Source organism: Augochlora pura, chromosome 8 (genome assembly GCF_028453695.1).
Source record: "Augochlora pura isolate Apur16 chromosome 8, APUR_v2.2.1, whole genome shotgun sequence".
NCBI classification, from domain to species: Eukaryota; Metazoa; Arthropoda; class Insecta; order Hymenoptera; family Halictidae; genus Augochlora; species Augochlora pura.
Window position 1 is genome coordinate 2,990,977 of NC_135779.1, and position 23,093 is coordinate 3,014,069.

Consider the following 23,093-nt stretch of genomic DNA (forward strand, 5'->3'; position numbering starts at 1 on the left):
TAGGAGTAACCGTCCTCTGGCTGAGCCGGGGTCTCGAGGCAAGAGCCGAATTCTTTTGTGCACTCCCCCGCACGTGCCAAGAAACTCTCGATTCTTTCGCGTCCGGTCCCGCATGCTCCCCCGAAATCGCGCACGGTCCAATTATTCGGACGGATTCGACTCATTCTTCGATCCCGAGCCTCTCGACGGATCCATTCAGGGTCCGAAAGATCGACGTTCGTGCCGCAAAGAGAGCCCCGGACTCCTCGATCTTCGTTCCGCTTTGAATCCGTCGCGAAACCGCTTTTCCTTCGTGATAGATGGATGTCCGATACTATCCCTTATGGCTGGCCACTGGCGCAATCTTCAACCCATCAAGGACTTGGATATTCTTCCCATATGTATGGATCATTTTTATAATTCTACGCTAAGCACTCGAAACAAATGGCGGAGATTGCGTAAAGGCTCTCCGAATAAATTGCACGGATTAAACAAGGATTTATACATACCCGAGTGAATAAAAAGTAGAATGCTAAAACAAGGAAAAATAATCTCACAGCTCGATGGCCCGGCTGTTATTATTAGATTGAGGATTTTTACGCAAAATAGAAATGTTCAAAGACGATTTTACGAAGCTACTATAAAATAAAATTCATCATAAATCCTTAGTAATTTTATATTTCGTCCTCTTATATTTTCCATAAACCTTGCACCGTGAATGGTGGATCAATCCAAATAGATGAAACCTCTATCCTCACACCAAGTCCTAGAGTCTTCAATAAACACATACATTTACATCTTGTTTAAACAAAAATGACATGTATACGAGCTTTTCGCAGCACGACGATTCGTTCTAGCTTGTAGTAGGCGCCATCGGGGGATGAAACTCGAGCGGCTCGACGCGGACAGCAGTGCTCATTTCCAACGGCACGTAATTGGCAAGGGGTGGCTCTTTCGCGAAAGCTGGATGTCAGAGAGCGTTAGCTGGCGAAATGCACAAATGTCGAGGAACGTTGTAACTCTGGAACCGTTTAGATGCGGGACAGCTGCTCCGCGCTTAAGCTCGCGCTCCTGCACGGGCAGAAGAGAATACGCACGGGAGAATATGGTGCAGGGATCCCTGTCCCTTCATCGAGCATAAAGCGGTTTCGTTATTACTGGCGGATTTCGATGCGAACACAAGGCCCCGCATATCCTCGCTCATAATTAGAGGCAGGCTCGCGTATTCTTAGACGGAGCGCACAACGCGTACCCGCACCGAACCCCTGGAACAAAGGACCCCGAGACAAGGGACCTCTTGACTCGTAATTAAAACCCAGTCAATGGCCCGGCCGAGTGGCGAGATGCACCGTGTTTAAACAATGAAGCCGAGGCTCCTTCTTCTCCCTCGTTTGCAAGGCGTTCCTGATGATCCGCCGATGTTTGTCCACGCGCCCGACTTGACACGGTTCCAGAGAACTTTGATTCAACAACTCTCACCCCCTGCTTCCTTGAGTCGCCGGAAGCCGCGGCCTCGTCTCGTTGCTTTCAGCTCGAAAATGGTAAAACATAAATAGCACGGACTTCCATCTTGCGAAGATTTTACTCGAAACGGGTGAACCAACCGGAGAGGCAGGTACAACCGAGGTGCCATCGTTTCCGAGAAAGAATTTTTACACCGGCTCTGATAAAACAGTGACTCGGCTTTCCGGACCGAAGGAGGCTTTTTACCTGGCCCCCGAGGGACCTGGCCTCGTGGTCCATCGTGGTGAAAATAACCGGCAAGATTGGAGATCGGAGAGACCCACCGGTAAACAGATCGGACCCGAACCTACGACGCGAGCGTTCCGCTAGGTATATCTTAGCGACTTTCTCTCGCTCGGGATCAGGCCACTTTGGAACGTGCATTGCGAACCAAGGCGATCGCGGCCCGCTAAATCCGAGCAACGGTTACCTAACAGTCCTTTGGAAATCGGAGATTAACGGTTCGAGGCTTTCTTGCTGAATTGTTTATAGCGGTGCCGATCTTCGTTGGCGAGCAGGATCTCTTGGGTAACGCGATCTAATAACCCTTGCACCGCGGCTCCATTTGTCTCATTAAGATCCGATCGTTTGTATCGAAAGCAATGATCCAAGTGGATGTAACTGGATCTAAGTGGATCTAAATGGATCTAAGGATTGATTGTAGGTGGAATGGTACTTTTCGAAGATCTTCTTGGAACGATAGATGGGAAAGAAGGATAATTTTATTTTCCATCGCAGCGAAAGTAATGCAATCAGATCGCACTCCGATTTTAGTAGATGATATTGCTATGGAATTTCCATTAAAGATAATCGAAAGATAGTAACTTTTAGCTATTGATCATTAAATATTATTTCATTTGTTAAATAAGAGATTCCATTCAATTTTCATTGCTATTCTCGATTTAAGAGATGATCGTTTAAATGTAATTGTACGAACTACTTTTTACTCTTTAAATATGCAGTCGATATCATTAATTTCTTCATTATAATTATACTATTATATTATCATTGTAGTACTATATATTATATTATTATACAATTATTCAAATATTACAGATGCTATAGATTATATCATCGTATAATCATTATAGCAAATTGAATATTTATCAATTTGGAAAAATTGACTTTTTAGTTACATGTTACTGAATCCATCAAACCCGAACACTGTGCATCGGCGCCAAAAGATCAGCTCCCTCTCTCTCTCTCTCTCATTCGCGATCGAACAGTTTCGAGTCCCCCTGACCCAGAAGCACCGGCTAATAGGCGAAAAAAGCTCGACAAGTCGAGCGCTTTCCACGTTTGAACAGGCTTTCCTAACGACTTCGTCGCTGTCGCTCCTGACAGAGCGCTAGGGGAGTCATCGTCGAAACAGTTTTTTTCGCGCTCACGATTTTCCGCCGAAAAACCGGCAAAAGGGCACACGTACCCCAGTTTTTCTCGGGGTTTCCGCTTTCCGCGCGGGACCGGGGTCCCCGGGCAAATTAGAGCGGCATTCGATTGTTCGGGCTCGCGGGGCTGGAAGCGATTCGACGGGACTTTTTTTTCAAGAGTAGGCGAACGGAAAGGAAGAAAGGCGCAGGGAGACGCTGCTCTCTCTCTTCCACCTTTCTCGCTCGCTCTCTCGCCCTTTCCCTTTGTTTCTCTCTCCGTCACCGGGTTGGTACGAAGTTTTCCAGTTCCCACGTTCGCCGTTCGGATCCGCTAAACGATACGCCCTTCATTGTCCGACGATTTCTGCAAAACACGAGTAAAATACGAACACGGCGCTCGCTGGTCTCGTTAACAAAATAATCGCACGGGGACTTTGGCCAGGGGTCCGCGGAGTATATTCACGACATCCTAATCCTCCCCTGATCCCCGGACGAGACGGAAGTTTGATCGACACCTTCCCAAAGATCTCTCTTCATAAAGGGAGGATAAATCTTTGCATCTTGCGTGCGATCGAACGGACGCCGATCAATTCGTCGGAGAAAGAAAAAAGGGCCGTTCGACTCGAGGCCGTCCGAATCCGACTTCCTGCGAGACCCCTCGGCTGTATCCTAATGACACGCCGGTTTCGGGAACGCCGCGAATGGTATATCTAGCCTAAGCTTCCGGGCAAATCGGGAATAGTAAATAACGCAGCTGCGGGAATAAAATGGACACGCGCGCCGCTCGAAAAAAAAAAAAAAAATAAGGGCAGCTGCGTTAAAGAGTTATTACCGTGCGACGACGATTATTTCCATCGATCGTCGCCCCCTCTTAACGATTAAATAAGTCCGCCGCGTTGCGCCCCGAGACGAGTCAATGGAGCCGGCTCGCGCGGTTAAACAAAAGTTAATCGAATGAGCTGCTCGCTTCGAGCAGTCACGGATAATCGGGGATGGACGTTGGTTATTGAAAGCCGCCCGATAAGGGTGAAAGAGCTCCGCCGAGCGTGCCCACGCGATAAGGGGGGGAGACATGTCGCGCCGAGTCGAAACGGCCACGACGATTCTCGAATCGCAAAAATGCGGAGACGCGTGCGGAGACAATAAGGGGATAAACATGTCACGTCGAGGACGAGACAGCCGAGGGAGAAAGGGCGCGGCATACTATTTATTTGAAGCGTCTCCTCTCGTCTCCTCTCCTCTCCTCGCGTCTCCGCTCCTCTCCTCTCCTCTCTTCTCGTCTCCTCTCGTCTCGCTGCGTCGCTCTAATCGACCATTGTTGCGTTATTTCTGAGCCGTTAAGCCGGCACGATTCTTTTTCCGCAGGCAGCAGCCGACAACTTCCTTCCTACCCCGTTTTTTCCGAGGCTTCCCTTTTCGAACTTAGCACCTCCCCGGGACCGCGTCGGACCGTGCAAAAATATTAGCTTGTCTCGCGAGGCCCGGCCGTTTATAGCTTTCCCGTTTAGATCAATATTTGGGAACCTACCGAGTGAAAAAAAAACCACCCTCTCCGCAGCCTCTTTCCCTTACGGCCGGCAAACGTATGCACTGGAACGATACATGGCTGTCCATTCGAATTGCATTATGCACAGTGAACGTCCAATTTCCCTCGCGATCGTGAATAACCATTCAGTCTGTATCGCAGTAATTGGGCGAAGGGGTGGCGATACGAAATAGCCATTGTATTTTTTTCATCCGGACGGTTTTAGAATAGTTGAAACAAACGGTTTCCATGGACATCCTAAACTTAGAATAAATGTAATATAATATAATATAATTTACTAAAGTCATAACAGAATGAATATATTAATTTTAATTTTTTTTTTAATCGATGCGAAATCGAACATCCAGAGAATGAAACTGTTTCAAAGTATTATTAACAGTTATATTATTGCAAATGTTATGCAATTGTTTGATACAGTTTTACAGTAACCACAAATGTTAACGTTGTTCTCAGTACTCGTACAATCATTATTGTTAGCCCATAATCTAGTCCACAGTTCTTTGGAGTTTTCTGAAAATTTAACGTCGCCAAAAATGCATAGAGAAAAATCGCACGCGTTCCTCGTTGCATAAATGATTATTTGCTGTCTCGCATCCCGTACATTCCGTTCGCATTTAAAAGCATCTTTCATCCTTTCTCAATCTTATGAAATCGCGCAGAGCCCGCAGACCGACAGCCAGAGAAGCGAGAATGTTGCAAAGCAACAGAGAATCTGCTATGCAATCTTGCTTCCCAATTGCCGTCCGACTTCGACTCGATTAAGACCGACGCGTCGAAGGCGTGACACCCACCCCTCGCGGACAACCCCTTGAATTACGAGGGAAATTGTTGTCCGATCGTTGGACACCGTGCTGAACCGTGATAATGCGTACACGCCGGAGCCAGGGAGTGCGTGCGTTGCAGCCGTATGTAACGGGGCGCGAGGCGGACCGTGACCAGCCGTCGATGAAATTGCATATTCATACGCGGAATCGGTTCTTTCCTCTTGGCCAAAAAGTAGCGCGTGACGGAACAATGAGCGCGGCCATAAATCCTGGCAGGTGGTAATCCTGATTCATACCTCGTTCCGGAGCGAGCCTCGCTAATCCGTTCGGGGCTGCGGCAAACGTTGATCGATCTTAATCTACAACCGCCGTCGTATAATTACGCGAACGAAATGCTGCTTGTTTGAGCTACGAATTGTCCCGGTAAACGGTCGAAAAACAAATTCTACAACTGATTTTATATATGACCGATTTTATATATAAACGATAGCATGTACAACCGATAGTGTATGTTATAATCAATAGTGTATACAACCAATAAATATATACAAGCCAATTCTATATATTTTACCTACATGTTCTGATCGTCGTCGCCTCATGCTATAGTTTGCTGTCCCGTTGTTTGACAGAAAATTGGACAACGTTTAAAATACCCGTGACATGTTTACAAATATTTTATATTTCAATGAGACTAAATGGAGAGGAGAGAAGAAATCGTTCGAGCTACAGTATAATACTTAAAATCCTGAAGAATCGTATTTAAATTTTTCCAACAATATCGCAAAATATTTTTACTTTTAATTAAACGATCGCGAGAGTCGTGAAGATCAAGAAGTCAACGGGTTAGCTATCCAATGCAGTTTCCTAGAACTTCAATTGAAAAAATCGGCTGCGTTAATATGTCAAATTAGAGTAGCCGTAACAATTCAATCGAGAACACTTAGCGACGAAGGGATAATTGATGCCGCGTCCCATTGTTCATCAAACGAAGGGATGAAAGGGCTGCCGGCGAAAACGGCCGAGGAGATTTACGTCCTCGAAACCTTCTCGGCACGCATTATCTTCGATGATCCCGGCGGCAGTCGAACGCTGCTCGATGGGAAAAGGTTCGGAAGGTAAAAGGGAAACCGTGCAACGACCGTCGACTTCCACGTGGAAGACAATGGCGTCGATACCTTCAAATCCGTGGCCTCTGTACAGGGGAAAAAAAGAAGCGTTGCGAACGAGACGAACGATCGAGCGTGTTCGGATAACGAGAGCGAAAGGGGTTGAGAAACGAGCGGTCTCGATCGAGAGATTAGAATTCCACGCACGGAGGTGTCTCAACCCTCTCATCGGCGTTATCGATCATGTGTACTTACGCTCGTAAAACGTGTCCGGTAATCGGTTTTGCCTGACAAAAGATACGTCGACGTTCTGCGGCGAAGCGGCGCGACTGCAACCCTTTCGCGAGCACAAACTTTCTCCCCCGTTCCACACCCCCCACGAACAATGAACCTTGACCCCTCCCACTTAAACGCTCGGCTATGAATTGAATACGCCCGCGGATTATCGTGATCGTCACGTGGATCGTGCGAGAGCTTTGTGACCGCGGAGATAAAGGAACGCGGTCCCTGATTTCGAAACGTAATTTAGGATAAACGCGCTGTAAATACGCGTACCCCAAGCGTCGATCTTTACGTCATTTACATTTTTTATATTTTTTATATTTTTTATATTTTGATTGGAGGAGGTCTTAACCCTTTGCACATGAAGCTATTTTAACTCGACATCTAAAATAGTTCCTCTGTCCTTTATTTACCTTTAAATACTACACTAAATACTATACTGAATATTTACCAACAAGTTACGCCTCGCACAGTTTTTTAAATATAAGCAAATTCGATGAATTAATTAAAATTATTTTGAAACGCGATACAACAATATCTGGAGTCGTCGCTCGAGTGCAATGGGTTCAATTATCCGTATCTCGTCGTTGAGCTCAATTCTTTTCCGAATTTCGTTAACGGTGCAAGGTAGGAGGATATAACTCTTTCACAACATCCGCGCAGACCCTAATTTTCAGGGAAAGGATTTTATAGATCACGGCGGACATAAAAGCGGCGGGCTTCTTAAAGAGGCTGGAAGTGAAAGAGAGAGAAAGAGGGAGATAGATCGTTCGCCGGGGGTTGTTTTCAAATACTGTCCCGGTGTTCCGGAGATACTATCGACCCCTCTTCAAGCTTTTCACGTTCCTCGAGAGTCTGGACCTTGTTCGCGATAAAAGGGTTGCGAATCAAAGGTTTCCAACGGAGTCAAAGCGGAGGGCTAATTTTCTGGAAGCACCCGGGGCTCGAGGCTCGACCGTGAATTATTGCACCTTTGATCGCAGGTGCAACGATCCTATCGGAATCGGTTCGATTACGCGTCGAGGGGCTCTCGCAATGGGAACAAAGCTGCTTTTTCCTACGCATTTGTCGACGCACCTCCTGCGCCATTCGAGAGACCGCGATCTTCTCGAGTAGGGAGAAACATCGAGTGTGTTCAAAGTTTTTGGCAATTGCTGAATCATGTCAGTTAATTGATTGTTGCCTCGTCATTTAGTCTAAAATTGTGGAAACTGGGAAGGATCTTTTTTTAAGAAACGATTTAACCAACTCCGCCATTCAAGCTTAAATTGGAATAAAAATGGCAAAAAGAATCTTGTCATTCTTATAAAACATTGTAGTTACTCGGTAGGTTTAACATTAACCCCTTGAGGTAATGTATCCATTATTATTTTATTATTAGTTTCATTTATCTTTTTACCGACAGAAATTCCCCCGTAAGAATTACGAAGTAGAATTTATTTAACTCGTTCACCATTTTTACAATAGCGTATGTCTCTAAGTAAGAAAATATATTCATAATTTTTAATGGGCCCAGCTTGATAGTTCCAATAATTATGAAATAAAAAAATGTCGAAAATTAATTCCAACCAGTACGACACATATACATATAAACTTGATACGACCGGAAAGGGTTAAGATACAACTGTTTCCAAATAAAATCAAAATGCTGGTAATCTCCTGTAGCAAGTCCGCAACTCGGTTTAACGTTCACTCTGGCGCCGTTGCTATTCCGCTTTTCAAAAGTGCTTTGACACACGAACGCCCACAGCGTTTCAGCTCGAAAAGATCGCGTTCAACCGCGACTTTCAGATCGCCGAGTGGCGGCAGCTTCCTTTTGCTGCGAGGAGGACGTCTTTCGGGCACGGATCTCCGTGGAACTTGTCGAAGTAATTTGGCTCGCGGCGCGGAGCACGTGCGTCTTGAATCTCCTCGCAACAGGGCGTATCGAAGAAGACGGGCCAGCTAAGCTATCCCCCGTGGGAGTTCCTCTCGAATTACGAACACGACGGTCCGGCTTCCGTTACGAAAATAAAGCACCCCGGGAACCAACGTCGCGAACCGTATCAGCCGCCGAGCAAACAAGGAGGCCGAGAACCTACGAAAGCGAATCCTGTTCCTGCCGAAACGGAAACCAATCGGAAGCCTGGGACAGCTCGGTGGTAATCTTTGGAACGATCCGAACGGGATCGTGGACCGCCATCGACCGCCGTAAAATCGCGATCTCGTGGGAACTTATGGGAAACAACGGTCCGTCCACCGGACGGATAGATTCTCGAAATTGCGACTCGGCTGCGAACGGTGGAGCTAGGCGCAGCTTCCGTTTAGGGGCGCGCAAGACACAGTGGACATAAATTCCGCCCACGATTATCCGTGACACCCCCCCCGACTGGGCAACTGCCAAGAGTGGTAGCGACGGCAATGGGGCAGAGATATTGTCGGGCAGAGGATTGACGGAAGGCCGCGGCTGGTCCTCGTTGTCTCTGTGCGTCGTGCCCGTGTACGTGTGAAAACAGGTCAGCGAAGAATACCGGCGATGCGGCGCGTGAGAATAATCCAAATACCCTCGATACGTTACGAAAAACGACGGCTGGATAGACGGAGACGTTACCCACCGTTATCTAGCGATTTACGAGCCGCTCTTGTTTCTTTCGCGAGCCGTGACTCGACGCGCGAATCAGGCAACTTCGATTACGGATGAGGAACTTGGCAGGCGTCGATCGACGAACAATCGCCAGAAATAACCGCGGAATCGCTGTGGCTCATTGTTGAAACCGAAACTGTGGAAAGCGGGGATCGTTGCCAGTGGTTGCTCGATCGTTCGATGGTCCTTAATCATTATTAATTGCCGATTACAGGAAGAGCTGCGATTTTTTAGGGATGCAAGTACGCGATAGATTATTGATCGTGGATTTTATGCGTCCGCGGTGGAAAACTCTTTTCCCAAACTACTGGGCAAACCAGGAACTATTATTTATTGCACGGGAAACGTTCGTGTATTTTTATGAGAAAAATTGATCATGCTAGAAATTACCAATTTGAATGAAAGGAGCGATTCGTTTCGCTCGACGATTGCTGCGATTCCACATTGATTTTACAAAACATCTTTCAATCTTCAAATTCATTGGAAATTCAATTCTTGTTACAATAAAGTTGCAATCTAATATATAAACTTTTGTACGACATTACACGAAGTTACACGGCTTAATTCACTTGTCCTCTGATTGTAACTCCTGCCAAGTCCTGTAAACGACAAATTCATTTTATCTTCGAAGACGGTTGTCGCAGACAGCGGCGATTAAACGGACCCAATACGTCCGGGCAACGATGGGCGACGGAAGGGCAGGAGGTCGCAGGAAGACGGAAGGAAATGCATGGGAGGGCAGGTCGAGAAGTAGTCCGAAGTCGCGACGGGAGGTCCGACGCACAGAAGGATCCAGGACACGATAATGAGCCCTCATTCTCGAATCAAGCCTGTCATTGTCATTCTAGCCTTTCACGGTCGTTGTATCGCATTATCCGGCGCAGAATAGCGCGTTCACCGTTTTCTTTCATCCGTGTCGTGTCTGGTCCGTTTCCTTCGCGTCTCCCCCCCGTACGGAACCCTGCGATAATCCTCGCAGCTGGATCGTGATTCGCCCGAGACGATCCTCGCGAAAATTCGCCTCTAATTGAACCATTTCCCAAGGTGTACGTCGCCCGACGTCGCCCGACGTCGTTCCGCTTCCGCGACCGTCGCAACATTTTTTTTACAAATTTCCAGAGAATCTACCAGTCACGGCCAAACAATCTATCCGGCCGGAGAAGGTGTCAGCGCCGAGAAGGATGACTCCGGTCGGCTATTATTCATAGAACCCGATCGATTATCCGAAAAAATTAAGGGCAATGATTTCGCAACATCTCTTCCGGCACCATATGGCGCGCCGGCGATCGATCCAGTCTCGTGCTCCAAATAAATGGCAGCGCGGAGGAAAAATGGTCGGAGGGAACGTACAGGAGAGAGACGTTGATGCCGGGTAGATACGGAGTTTGAATAGCAATGTGTAAAAATTGTATAAACTTTCAACAGGTGCGATTTTACGGCGGTCGTTGCACCGAGGTCTGCGCGATTCGGGGAATCGACCCCCTCGCCGTACTTTCACGAGCCAGACTCGTGGGGGATGATTTCCAGCGGTACGCTGTTGGTTATAAATACTGTTTCGTTACTTTAGATCGCCGATATTTAAACATTTAAGTACAGATTAAGCTCATTTGTCTTCTAAGAAATTAATGCGATTAGAAAATTTCTAATCGTTTTAATCGTAAAGAAAATGTCAAAGGGGTTGAACTAGTTTCTTTTTTGTATAAATGTAAAACAATACAACTGTTAATAAACTGTTTCTCTTGTGTTTCTGACGCTTGCTCGCGCCGTTATAATTATATAAGAATTATTACCGGACATTTAAAGAACGCAGAGCAGTTGCAGTAGTTAGCGCCGCTCACGAAATCGTTTGCGACCGTTTTGTTCGCACTCGCCGCGGTTGCATTTATTTATTCGTGGGTGATTGCCGTTGTTATCCCCGTCGTTTACGTTAACTTTCGTTCGATCGGGGGCGACCAGCTTGTCCATTGTTACCGAAATTGCCTCGTGTCGGCGTTGACCACCGTCGACGACGTTCCACCGCTAATAATAAGTGGTACGCGGCGCGCAGCGTAATAACGTCGACAGGATAAATGCCAGTGATAAGACCCTGTAATTAGGTGGGCAGACTAAAAGTACGCTGGTTGTCCGGCACGCATATACCCATGCATATCCCCTCCCACGATGGCCGAGGTGGTCAACCCTTGACATATATTACAATGAGCAACGTAAGCGAACATGGAACACCGTGAATGTATAATTTACTTTTCGGAACCGGTGGCGTGGCTGACGGCGGGAGAGGGTGGCGGCGACGGGTAACTGGGTTCACGCTCTGTTAAACCGGCGCTGGGGTGCGAAAGGGCGCGAAGGGCGCGGAGGGTGGTTTTCGTGCCTCCTCGTGCCACCGCGAATGAATGACGGTTGTCTGACTCCGAGCCACGTTAAAGAGTCATTCCATTACATCTGTAACACAATGCAGGATAAACCGGGGCATAGGGTGTACGGCAATGTTTGCACCTTCGAATGCGATTACGCGAATGTGACGTTACGTTCGCGAAGCTACTTCCCGCGCAAATACGTTACATGTCTCGTGAGATTGAATTTGATATGAATAAAATGCAGTGAGTCGTGTAAAATGGAGCTACTGTAGGACAGATAAGAATTATTTTGGATTTAGAGTGAACCATTTGTGGTCGCATATCTACCCTCAGCTATTAAAGCTATTTTTTATTTTTACATAAAATTAAAACATATTACTGTATCACGTATATTTAAAAATTAAAAATAAATTAATAAATCTTGTTTTCTCTTTTTAATCTTGCGTATCATGTATTACTGTTTAACGAAAATTAATGATACCTATGTATAAACTTGATACAACCGCAACGGGATAAAATAGCGAAGGGTTAATTGGCTTGCTAAGCAACGTAATCTACTTAATTATTAAAAATGCATAATAGATTATATTATCGAGCAATATACGTCCACCTGGCAAAACCTGTAATTGTCACGGACTAATTACTCGAGCGCGCTTACCCTTATAAAATATACAAAATCGTGTCCGGCAACGAAGATTTCCAGCAAAGTTCAGCACGGAAGTTACTCCTTCGTTCTCGGAAAGAAAGTTTCGCAGGAAGACAGGAGAAACGGACAGGAGACACGCACTCTTTTCATGGATCGGTTAACGAGGCTCGGGCATCGACGATTCAAACGCGAACTATTCGGCTGTCGTCGTGCCGGGTAACATGACCGACGACAGACCCCAAACCGAGGAACAACCGGAGTAAAATTATCTTCCCGGTCGGCCGACGAAACGACCAAGCAAGAAAAATGCCGGAGAAAGAGGGAAAGGGAGGGGAGTGGGGGGGGGGGGGGGGGGGCGGCAGGTTTTCCACCCGCTACGACATTGCTTCCTCCGTCGCTAATTGGCGAGAATGACGCACGACCCTTGTAATTGCCCGAACGAGCCGAAGAAACCGAAGGATGATATGTTTCTTCCTCCCGCGAGCCACGACTTTTCTCGTTTTCGTCCCGAAATCTCCCGTCGTTATCGAATTACCCGGTTGCCGCTTCGTTAAGGGGAACTTAACTCCTGCCGGAACGGCTCCGCCGCGATTTTTTTCGAACCGATGGTCGCCGGATAATATTGGATAAAAATCAAGAATGTTCAACGTTAAAACAACGTTTGGCAAGCTCTGGTTATTGGGTTGGCCGAATTGCCGATAAAGGAAGATGACCGTATGAACAATTTGGTCAAGTTAATACCACTCGAAATTAGAAATGGATCATTTGTCTATGTAACTTGGATTATGAATAGCGAGGCTCGTTAATAATCGGTCATTATGCGGTCATAAATGCAATAACGTTTTTAGGATCATACTAAACGACTTAAATATTTTTTGGATGATAGAAGGAGCAGTCTATTAGACAGTGATTATAATACATTTTTAAAATTTTGCTATCGCTCAGAGTGATAATTTGTTTTTTAACATTTTTATCCGCGTTTCATTTGATCGGAATTTAAATTTTCGTTACAGACACAGATAAGAAAGCTCTTTTCTCGTTCCCTTTCGGGCCTTTTATTTGCGAGCTGGTCGGAAGGCGAAAGGAGAAGTGGAAAGTAAAAATGTAAAATAACAAGGAAGAATACAAATCTGTATGCGGGAAATGGTTGGTCCTTGACTGCAGAAGATTTACGATTCTAATTGCTTTATGAGTGTGCTCCTCGCTAGGACGGTCGAGGAACCGGGACCGGGCCCATAAAATGGTTGGACCATGTTGCGACCAAACACCAATCGATAATAAAATTTAAAAAAAGCATTCTAGTTACGGTGAATTAGACTGGCCCCTCTATCATCTAAAAAGAAAGTGCTTCGGTTCAGTTCCAAAAAATTATTATATTTTGAGAAGTGTTCCAATATTAACCATAGCCACTTTAACTACACAACTTCGACTAACCTCCATTTTTTCGTACAGGCTCGTGCCGTTTTCTGTCGAGGGTGGTAATAGTCCAGGATCGCAAGAATCAATTCGCTCGTCATCGTCTCCGTTCCAACGTTTTCAATCGCATAGGCGCGAACATGACTGTCCACTATCTCCATAGACTCTTTTGGCAGCGTATTAAATACGTTTCAATCGGTTCACAGGGCACCGTAGCAGCGTTCGTCCAGGATCGAAGGGTGGCCAGAATGAAAAGTGTTCGGAACGATGTTCGGTGAAAATTCGTGGGGAGGTCCCGGTCCCGCGTTTCGGACGAGCCGGCAATCGTCACGGTCAAGAGACGCCCGTGAATTTACGATGATCACCTTAACGACCGACTTCCGAATTCTCTTTGAAATTTGCCACTCGTCGCCGTCGGCTTTCTGCGGCTGTCGAAGGGTGCCGCGGCGACGCTTAATGCCCCGTGACGCCTTAAATCTTCGCCTTGGAAGGAGACTCTCGTCGAGAGGAGCAACTTGTCCCGGAACACGGAAGGCGAGAATAGCGCGCGGATCATGGTCATCGGCCACCGTGAAGACATTCGATTAAGGGCGATGAAAGCTGCGAGGAACCGTTCGCACGGACCGACGTCGACCGACGCGACGGTTACAGAAACGTAGGGCCTCGGGATCGGGGATCTAGACGAACTTGTGTATGGTTAATAATATGCATGGTTCATGAATTGTTTGTTCGGACTCGGAAATTAATTTCTACACTCTTCTCTCGCGTCTTTCTGTTTTTATTAGGGTTAGGATAGCGTGACAAGATTGAAAAAAGTCATACCACTTAATTTTTCAATATTACTTTGATTAAATTGAAAACTAAGTTTTTCACGCGAGAGTCAAAGTGTTAAAGTCGTTTTGAAGAGCAGGGAGGATAGAAGAAGAGGGTTGGAACAAGTTGTACAGCATGTGTAAATAATGAGAGCATGAATGTGGGAAATTGAAATGCAATTAACGGTAAATTGATAAAAATTAAAGTACGCAAAGTAGTAAAATTAAAATAAAAACGAGCCATAAAATCTAAAATACGTCTTAAAAATATCGTTCATTTGTAACACAGGACTTTTCTAGGATATTTTTACGTCATCCGTAGGACATTCGATCCGTCTCTAAGATGTTCCTACACCAACACCACATTGAGAATCATTGAAGGATCGCAGGCCAAGAAGACATGACCGGTCCAAGAAAGTCTAGATAAAATCTCTGGCTATCTAAATACCTTTCGCTACTCGGAGCCTCGAAATGAGTGGACGCAGCAAAATGAAAGAGCGAACGCTAGACCGAGTAAATTTCGTGGACTGACAGAAACGTTTAAGTAATGTATGCACTGCAGAAAGGCGCGGCGGCACGAGAACGGTACGCAGATACGCATCTACTTGATCGTTCCTCGAGTGTCAGCAGGGTTCGCTTCGCGCCGCGGACCGTGTCGAAAGAAAAGGACAATCGCGAATATGGAAATATATGAAAAATACCATCGAGGATGTTTCCCCGAAGCCCCACACATATGGAAGCTATTTCGAGGGTTGTCAGGGAACGATCACCGCCACGGTGGTCAGAACTGCATCTGTGGTTCAGAAGGACCCCTCCGACGTCTCACAGAACGGCGGACACTGATCAGTCTTGACGCCGAGCCTCTCTTATGCCGGTCCTCGACCCTCTCTCTCTCTATCTCTCTCAATCTCTCTCTCTCTCTATTTCTCCCGGGAGCTTTGCTTTCCTCGGCGACCTCTCCGATTCGGTAATTTATAACTAGTGGCTGCACCGTCGATTATTTTACTGCCCCTTCACCTGAGTTATCGGCGTTGCAACTGTTCAAACGTTGCCACGGCCAGTCTACAATTCACAGGAAGGATTCGGGGAAGACTGGCACGCCTGTCGCGATTTTTATGCGTCGGAAATATGCTACGATTCTGCTTCCGAGTAAAATAGGCTGTCCGAACGCTGAAATGAAAAATCCGGCGTCGAGAGAAAGAAACGGAGACGAACGCGGTGGAGAAAGAGGGTGACAAAGACCGGCAAAGTGTCCAGGCCCGGCTCATAATTTTCTAGCGAGCGTCGCGCGACAAGCGACGTGTACGTGTCACGGCGTCGCGACGCACCCGTCCGTCTCGGCCCCGAGTCTCAACACTAAAAACGAAACTTTGGCTATCCCATCGGCCGCCCTCTTCGCGGAGAAAACTCGGTTTGCCCCGAGACAGAAAGTTCTCGCCGAATATTCGAATCGAACACTGTCGCGCCAAAGTGAAAAAAAAGAAAAAAGACCGGCGGAAGAATCTCGCAATTATCTTGCAATAGCTCGTCGTAGCTCGGCTGTAAGTTCGTCGCGAGTTGGAAGACCGCGTTGCTCGTTCGATCTCTCGGTTGTTTTCCTATTTATTTCGAGGAAAATAATTTGGGCAGGCCTCGAGAGCCGGAGGAGAAGCGCGAGCACGCGCGCACAGAGAGACGCGTTTTATTGGGCCAGCGCGGTTGACAGCAAGAGTGACTGCGCTCGTAAAAGCCTCGTATAAATAAAATCGCCGGGAATATAATTGTTGCCGAGAGGCCAGCAACATTTCCTCCGCGGCGGACCGTAGAACACGGTCAGCTGTCGGCACTCCGTTCTCCAGCCGGCCTTCGCTTTCCGACGATCCCGCGTCGGATCACCTGTAATCGAAAATTATCGACGCGGCGTGTTTGCGTTTCGAGAAAAAAACCTCGTCGGAGGTTCGCGATTTTTGGGGAGGGTCGGTGTTTGGAAGTCCGACGTCGCCTCCCTTTTATAGTTCTAGTTGTTTGCCGTCCTGGCCGGCGCACTTTTTTCCAAGTTCGATCTTTTGTTAGCGTTGCATGCTTTATGAGTTTGCTGAGGAATGCGTTTTGACAGCGGACTCTATATTTTCTTCGGTGATTAATCGATCGGCTCCTTTGTGCAACGTGTGGCAAAGGGCATTATTCTCTGCTTCGCGAAAGCTGGAGAAAGTCAGGCTGTTCTTCCGCGAACGTTACGAAAGGATACCGCATATTATTGTTAATACTGTGTAATTTATATTTGTGACTGAGAGTTGGGAAAAAATTAATCGATGACTAATGATTGAATTATAGTTATCGTTTATCGTCATTAAGAGTTAAATTTCTTTCAGGTGTCAGTCGCGATTATTTCACGATTCGCAACAGTAATTCAGACGTCAATTATATATGTAAAGTATAATAATGTAACGAATATGATAAAGACAATTCTTAACAGAATTAAAAAATTCTTACAGAATAGGAAAATATCTACCCGAATTAACCACAAATCAATTAAAAGATCAGAAATTATCAATTGCCCCTTTCGATCGATGTTTAATCTCATCGATAAATTAATTCCTTCAATTTTTCATTTATCATCTAATAAAATTAAAAACTTCAATCTGAGACTCCTTAAAGAATTATGAATGAAATTAACACGTCTGTCTACCAGAATTAACTTCTGCCATAACATAATTGCTATTGCACAATCTAAAAGAATTGAAGAAGTAATCAACTCGATAAGCTTTGACTCCACACGTTGCATTGCAATTGCTGTGGAATTTTTTTGTCTGGCGGAGTTTTTTGGAAGCGATTATTTAGCAGCCGACGCGTTAAGGAGGATGCGATCAGATCAGTGCTTCTGACTGTGATTTCCGTGAAGCGGATTCTTCAAGTCATTGAAATCGTACAGCATCCCGACTTCTCGAGCGACGAACCGCAACAGAATTCTGTTAATTCGAATCAGAAGCGGAAGAGGAGGGCCCGCGTACCTCGAAGAGACCGGGGAGGTTCGATCAGCAAGATAGAAGGAGGCCGGGGCTCCTCGCGTTAAGGCGAAATTGTTACTCGACACCCTTGTGTAACGAGAGCCAAGCCGCGGCTATGAAGAGGACCAATGTTCCGGTGCATATAGAGCCGTGGTTCATCGTGTCCCTGAAAACTGAAACCACCGTGACGCCGGCGCCTACGGTTTTCATGAAAACCGCGGATGGCTTGACTTTCGGAATTTACGGTGGACTACGCGGGCAATTCTATGACTGCGCTATGACAGCCGATTAGTTCGTCTCGTTCTTTAGTGTGCATCCGTGCCAACCAAACCGATGAAAAGTAGTCAACGAGGAGAGAACATTAATTCAACCGTATGGGTTTTGGCGCATCAATTTAGAGGCAGACGATGAAACGAGGGCTCGGCAAGATCTCTCGGTACGCGTTAATTATTAAAATGGCAAGAATTATTATAAATTCTGAACGTCTCTTATACTGTGTAAGTTGTGATTATTTACGAAGTAAGCCGAATCGATCTTCGAGTTGAAACGAGACATTGAACTGAATTGAATGTTTATTTAAAGTGCTGGCACCCAACGGTGTCTTGTACACTATATCCTGTGTACCTGTTACATACATTTTTCCAATTATTTATTAATCGAAGGGGGTTGCTTTAGGGTTAATTTCGGTTTCCCTCTATAAATTCTTTACAATTTCACTGATCTACACATTGTCCTGTATCTTTCAAGATTCTCTTATCTTTTACTCGAAATACAATCTCTTTTGTCCATATTTCTCAACAATTATTTTATCTATGTAGTCAGAACTGGTGTTCTGTACACATTCTTCACAATTTCATTAATCGATATCCCCCAACAATTCTTTTATCTATCACTTCTACGAAGTAGCTCGGGCACTTTGGGTTCGCTAATCCCATACCGCAAGCGGCTGTCAAATTTCAACCGGCTGCAGCCCCTGAGGGCGAATCGAGACATTTCGTCACTCGCATGAGATCGACGCGACCGTATGACCACGAAATTGACTAGAAAACTTGCGAAACTAGCAATCTTACGAATAGCGTGAGACCAGTCGAGTATCAGAGTTGACTCATCGAGAGCCACTCGATATGGTCGTCCATCGAAGATCGCGATTCTGACGGTCGCGTGCGGGTCGCGAGTAACCCTGAAGAAGTTCGGCGTAAAAACCGTGAAGGACCGCTCGGCCGTTTAGAAACCAATGAGCATCTAATGAAGGTGGAGCTTGGCGAGGAAATCTCCACCTACTCTTAAAATGCTCTATTTCTCTCGTGTCCGTAGTGCGTGTCCCTCCCGGTGGAAGCGGGAGCGAGACGCGGGAGGAAAACCGTGGTGCGGGACGGAGAAACGGATCGGGAGGGAGGGAAACGTACGCGGGCGGGGTGCCGCGGGGGAGCTGAAGGAACGAAGAGGAGAAACAAATGAAGAGGCTGAGGAGGAGATCTTCAAGTACGTTTCAACTTGGCCGAGTCAGTTGGCATCCCGCCGCCCCGACTAATATGATGACTTCGTTCGGACACGGTGCTCGCGGTGATCTCGCCACGAACGTGATCGATCGGTTGTGATTCCTATAAGCGACACACGAGTGACGACCGAGATTCCGAGCGGGGATACGTCACGCCGTAGTGGGTGATCATCGTGCGAACACTGGCAGACAAGACGACATCGATCCCGAGAGCGCCGTCCTTGCCGACTCCGCGACTGCGGCAGCCGGGACGAAACTCGCCGACGAAAAACTTTTACAACTTCCAACGAGCGGAGGGAATACGGCAACGGGAGGAAGCATGGCTAAGAGATTGATATGCGCGTAGCACGCGAGAGACGCTAAGGTCGATCTCTTGGACTTTAGAAACTCGGATCATCCCGGCTTGTCGTTCGACGACTCGAGGAATCCCGAGGTTGCGAATCGTGTTGCGGTTCGCCGTTCGCGCGATTTTTACGCCGTCGGAATTAATTCCGACGGAAACCGATTCGGTGTCTTACGGTAACAAGAGGTCCGACGATTATGATAATGCTGGCCGAGGGATAGCGATTAGCAGAAGTCGAGACACACGTTGGAGCGGAACAAGCAACGAGGACGACAATATTTTTGGAGGAGCGCGCCCAGCCGGCACGTGGCGCGAGGCCTTAATTGCTCCGTCACGCTTCACCTCGACGATGCTTCGGTTCACATACTCCGATGGAAATTAGCCGTGAATGTCTCTCCACGTGTATCTACAACCCTCCTAAATAATTCGAACGAATGACTCGACCTGGTCGCCGAGTCTTCGCACACCGTCGCCGGTAGCTCGAAACGCTGTCGACGTCGTCCGGCGATTCGTCGTAAGTTCACGAGTTCGTCGGATCCTGGAAACGTAGGATCGACTCGCGAGCGACGCGCTTTCCACAGAAGAGATCCACGGCTACGAAGATCGATCTTACCGCGTCGGGACGGCAAAATGTTGTGCGCGAGTTCCGAACAGGAGGCAAGCAACGGCGTGATAGTCTCGCAGGTCCCGAACAGTCACACGCCGCAGGATTTCACAGTCTCGCGGCTTTTGGCGACGTCGAATCACTCGTTAGGTAAGATTCGATGCACTAGGATGCATTTCATTCCTCGCGGAACGGCTCGCTTGCAAACAGAATTTCAGCTCCGAACGTGCGAGCAATTTTAAAGCTGTGGGATCAGAGGTCTCTTGCATGGATGAACATTCGGGGCGCTTTTGCGATGTCTTTGAAAGAACATGGGACATGCAGAGAGTTACGGTGAACGTAAACGATTATGGGAATTTGTACTTTCTGTTCGCGTTGATAGATAGATTGTTCAATCCCTCGTAGTACCATCATCTTCACAGCTACAAAGTTCTCGACTGTAATCGTTTCTTGATACGTTCGCGTGCGTGAATGTTACAATATTCATTTTCATTATAACAGAAATTAACGTGGATGCTATTACAATAATATTTATAAGCCAGATCATCGTGCATTCAATTCTACTAATAACATTTATTTTTTAAAATATTTATGCGCTTTAATGTGCTATAATCGATTCACTGAGCAGTTTCATTTCATTTCGGATTTCTTTTTCACCATCCATGAACGCGTTAAAAGAAAACGAAAATCTGTATTCATCGCGTGATCGAAATTTACTTGAGAACTTAAACATTGAGAGAACAGTATTTGAACCGCAAACTAAAGTATGGAACGGGTAAAAAGCTAAACGTTATTCAAATTGCGAAGGGGCACGAAGTATTTCGCGAGGATCCTCGTGCAGCTATTCCCAAGGATCGTGAGAGGGTTGGAGGTAACGATTTCACTATGAAATTTCATAATGGTTTACGTAATTTGGTTACGTAATGCAACGGAATCGCGGCGAGGCGGACAAGCGGGGTTGATGCGGTTCGACGATGAGCTCACGAGGCGTTTGATTTCATCGAAATCGCGCGTTTCCAGTCACACTGTTCGCGTTATGCCGCCTCGATGACCGGCCGAGCACAGTAACAGTCATTCAAGAATAGTCGCCGCTGCAGCGTTTCTGCCCCGGCCTCTATCCCGTCCGGCGGCTTTTTTTCTGATTTTCGAATGACGGAACTCGCTTATCGCTGAGGCGGCGTCTCAGAGAACCACCTTAACGTCTTTGTGCTTTGTAGAATGCAACGAGAGCGCCGCGACGGCCGCCGCGAACAGAAGGCCTAGGAGAAGCAGAACCACGTTCTCCGCGCAACAGTTAGCCGCCTTGGAGAGGGTCTTCGAGAGAACGCACTACCCGGACGCGTTCGTTCGGGAGGAACTGGCGACCAGAGTCTCCTTGTCGGAAGCGAGGGTCCAGGTAAATTATTTATCAATCGGCGTCTCCGTGAAAGCAGAGGGAAATCGAGAAACAGACCGGCACGGGTTGACATTGCCACAAAAAACAAAAGAAGGAAAATACTTCCTAATTTGCATTGTCTTTAAGATACCATCGTATCAATCTCGGTCGCCGAAATGTCAGATTGCGCAAAGTTTGGTAGGCACCTAGCACGCCGGGGCAAAGAGCGCGGCGCCGATGCAGTTTCGCGAAACTAGAGAAAGAAGAAGAGAGAGGAGCTCGACCTTGGACGAGCGCGGTAGCCTTTTGAAGACACGCTTCCACTTTGCGAGAGGGAAGAATGTCCGTCAGAAAAAGTATCGTAGCGGCGGTGGGCCAGGTCCACACGTGTTCTCTGGGATCATGGTGGGTAAGCTATGGTAGGAAGGACGGGCCAAGCCGAAGGGAGGAAAGGAGGAACGGAGAAAGAGAGAGGGAAAAAAAAAGAAGGAACGGGGAAGGAGGGTGGAGGTCGCGGACAGCTAGGCAGAAAATCGAAGGAGACAGGTTGTCAGGGCAAGGAGCTATGATTAGCTTGCGTCGGGATAGTTGCGTCGTTCCAGTAGCAGCATCTGTGCTTGGCATACGGCGTAGGATATGATGCGCCGCTTGTATCCCGCACGTGTGCGATCCCCGAGGCCCGTGGTACACGATCATAAGGAGAACACACTTTCGGTTGCTCGTGTCGAACCATCCGTTACTACCACCACAACCGCGAGGAACAGCGTCTGCCGCGGATGTCTGTCTGTCCGTCTGTCTGGCTGTCTATCTGTCCGCAAACCGTGCGCCTGCCAGAAGCCGTCACGCTGTCCCGTCTCGTCTGATCTCCCCGACTTCGTCCTCGGCTCCTCTATTTCTCCCTACGATCGCCCGAACACCGACCAAGCATTGGCCGGCGGAACCCTTTGCAGACGAACTCGAAGGCAATTCGAACTGTTCTCTGTTTGGCAAGAGAATCGGGAACTGCTCCGCTACCCCGAGTATCCCTCCGTAAGGTCACGCTAGAGCGAACGTAAGAGTAACTGCTCGAGCACCGCAAGGTGCTCCGAATTCTTGCGATTCCAAAGAGCGAAGAGCAATTGTCTGTTTCTTGCTGTTTAAAAATTAAAAATAGGCTGCCCTATAAGGGTAGTTTTCGAGTTCGGTGGTAAAAGGTTGACCAACAAGTCTGATACAGTGTGCGTTTGTTGCAGGTATGGTTTCAGAATAGACGCGCGAAATTCCGCCGGAACGAAAGGAGCTCGGCGATCAGTCGAGGCGTCTCTTCGACCAAGGAGATGGAAGCCGCGTTACCCCTGCGACCGATTAGGGTTGCGCACCCCCAGGAGAACAACGCGGAGACCCTGCAAACCACTCAGATGACCCAGTACCCGTACGGCGAGTACTGGAGGTCCTCGCAACACTATGCCTCCATGCAAGCGCCCTCGACCTGTCACGGGTTGATCAACGGTAATCTGGGGAACATGAATATTCCCTCGTATCATCAGACGGAGATTCACGGGGGATTGGAAGGATCCGCGATGAACAGCCTGAACGCGCTCAGGTTCAGAACGCATCCCTACGGTGCCACGTACCCCGCCATGCACGCGAGCATGTGAGAGAAAGTGTTTAGAATAGCGACGACGCTGTAACCCTCATCGTACCTCTGCGATTGGAAGGAGGAACGACGCAAGTCATTTGGTTCCATGTATCGAGAACACGTACACTTCCTTCTACAGGTTTTGAAGTGGAAACTTCAACAGAATTTTGTGGACAATCAAAGTGTTCGGGTGCATGTAGAGAGGTTGAAAAGATTGTAGCTTGCGTGGCTTCGCCTTACAACCGTGGATCTAGCTAGATTGAATAC

General features: G+C 47.3%; 1 protein-coding gene across 1 annotated transcript; it reads left to right on the forward strand.

The window, feature by feature from the left end:
• The first annotated feature begins 18,909 nt into the window (after positions 1 to 18,909).
• Positions 18,910 to 22,994, forward strand: LOC144474299 (dorsal root ganglia homeobox protein). Its single transcript, XM_078189021.1, has 3 exons — positions 18,910 to 19,983; positions 21,051 to 21,229; positions 22,441 to 22,994. The coding sequence occupies exons 1-3, from the start codon at positions 19,860 to 19,862 to the stop codon at positions 22,843 to 22,845; spliced, it is 708 nt and encodes a 235-aa protein (XP_078045147.1). The 5' UTR covers positions 18,910 to 19,859; the 3' UTR covers positions 22,846 to 22,994.
• Positions 22,995 to 23,093: the final 99 nt, after the last annotated feature.

Excerpts from the sequence above, each read along its gene's own strand:
- LOC144474299 (XM_078189021.1), top strand. The coding sequence starts at position 19,860 with ATGTTGTGCGCGAGTTCCGAACAGGAGGCAAGCAACGGCGTGATAGTC. Across the intron at positions 19,984-21,050 it reads GACGTCGAATCACTCGTTAG|AATGCAACGAGAGCGCCGCG; the intron begins GTAAGATTCGAT and ends TGTGCTTTGTAG. Across the intron at positions 21,230-22,440 it reads TGTCGGAAGCGAGGGTCCAG|GTATGGTTTCAGAATAGACG; the intron begins GTAAATTATTTA and ends CGTTTGTTGCAG.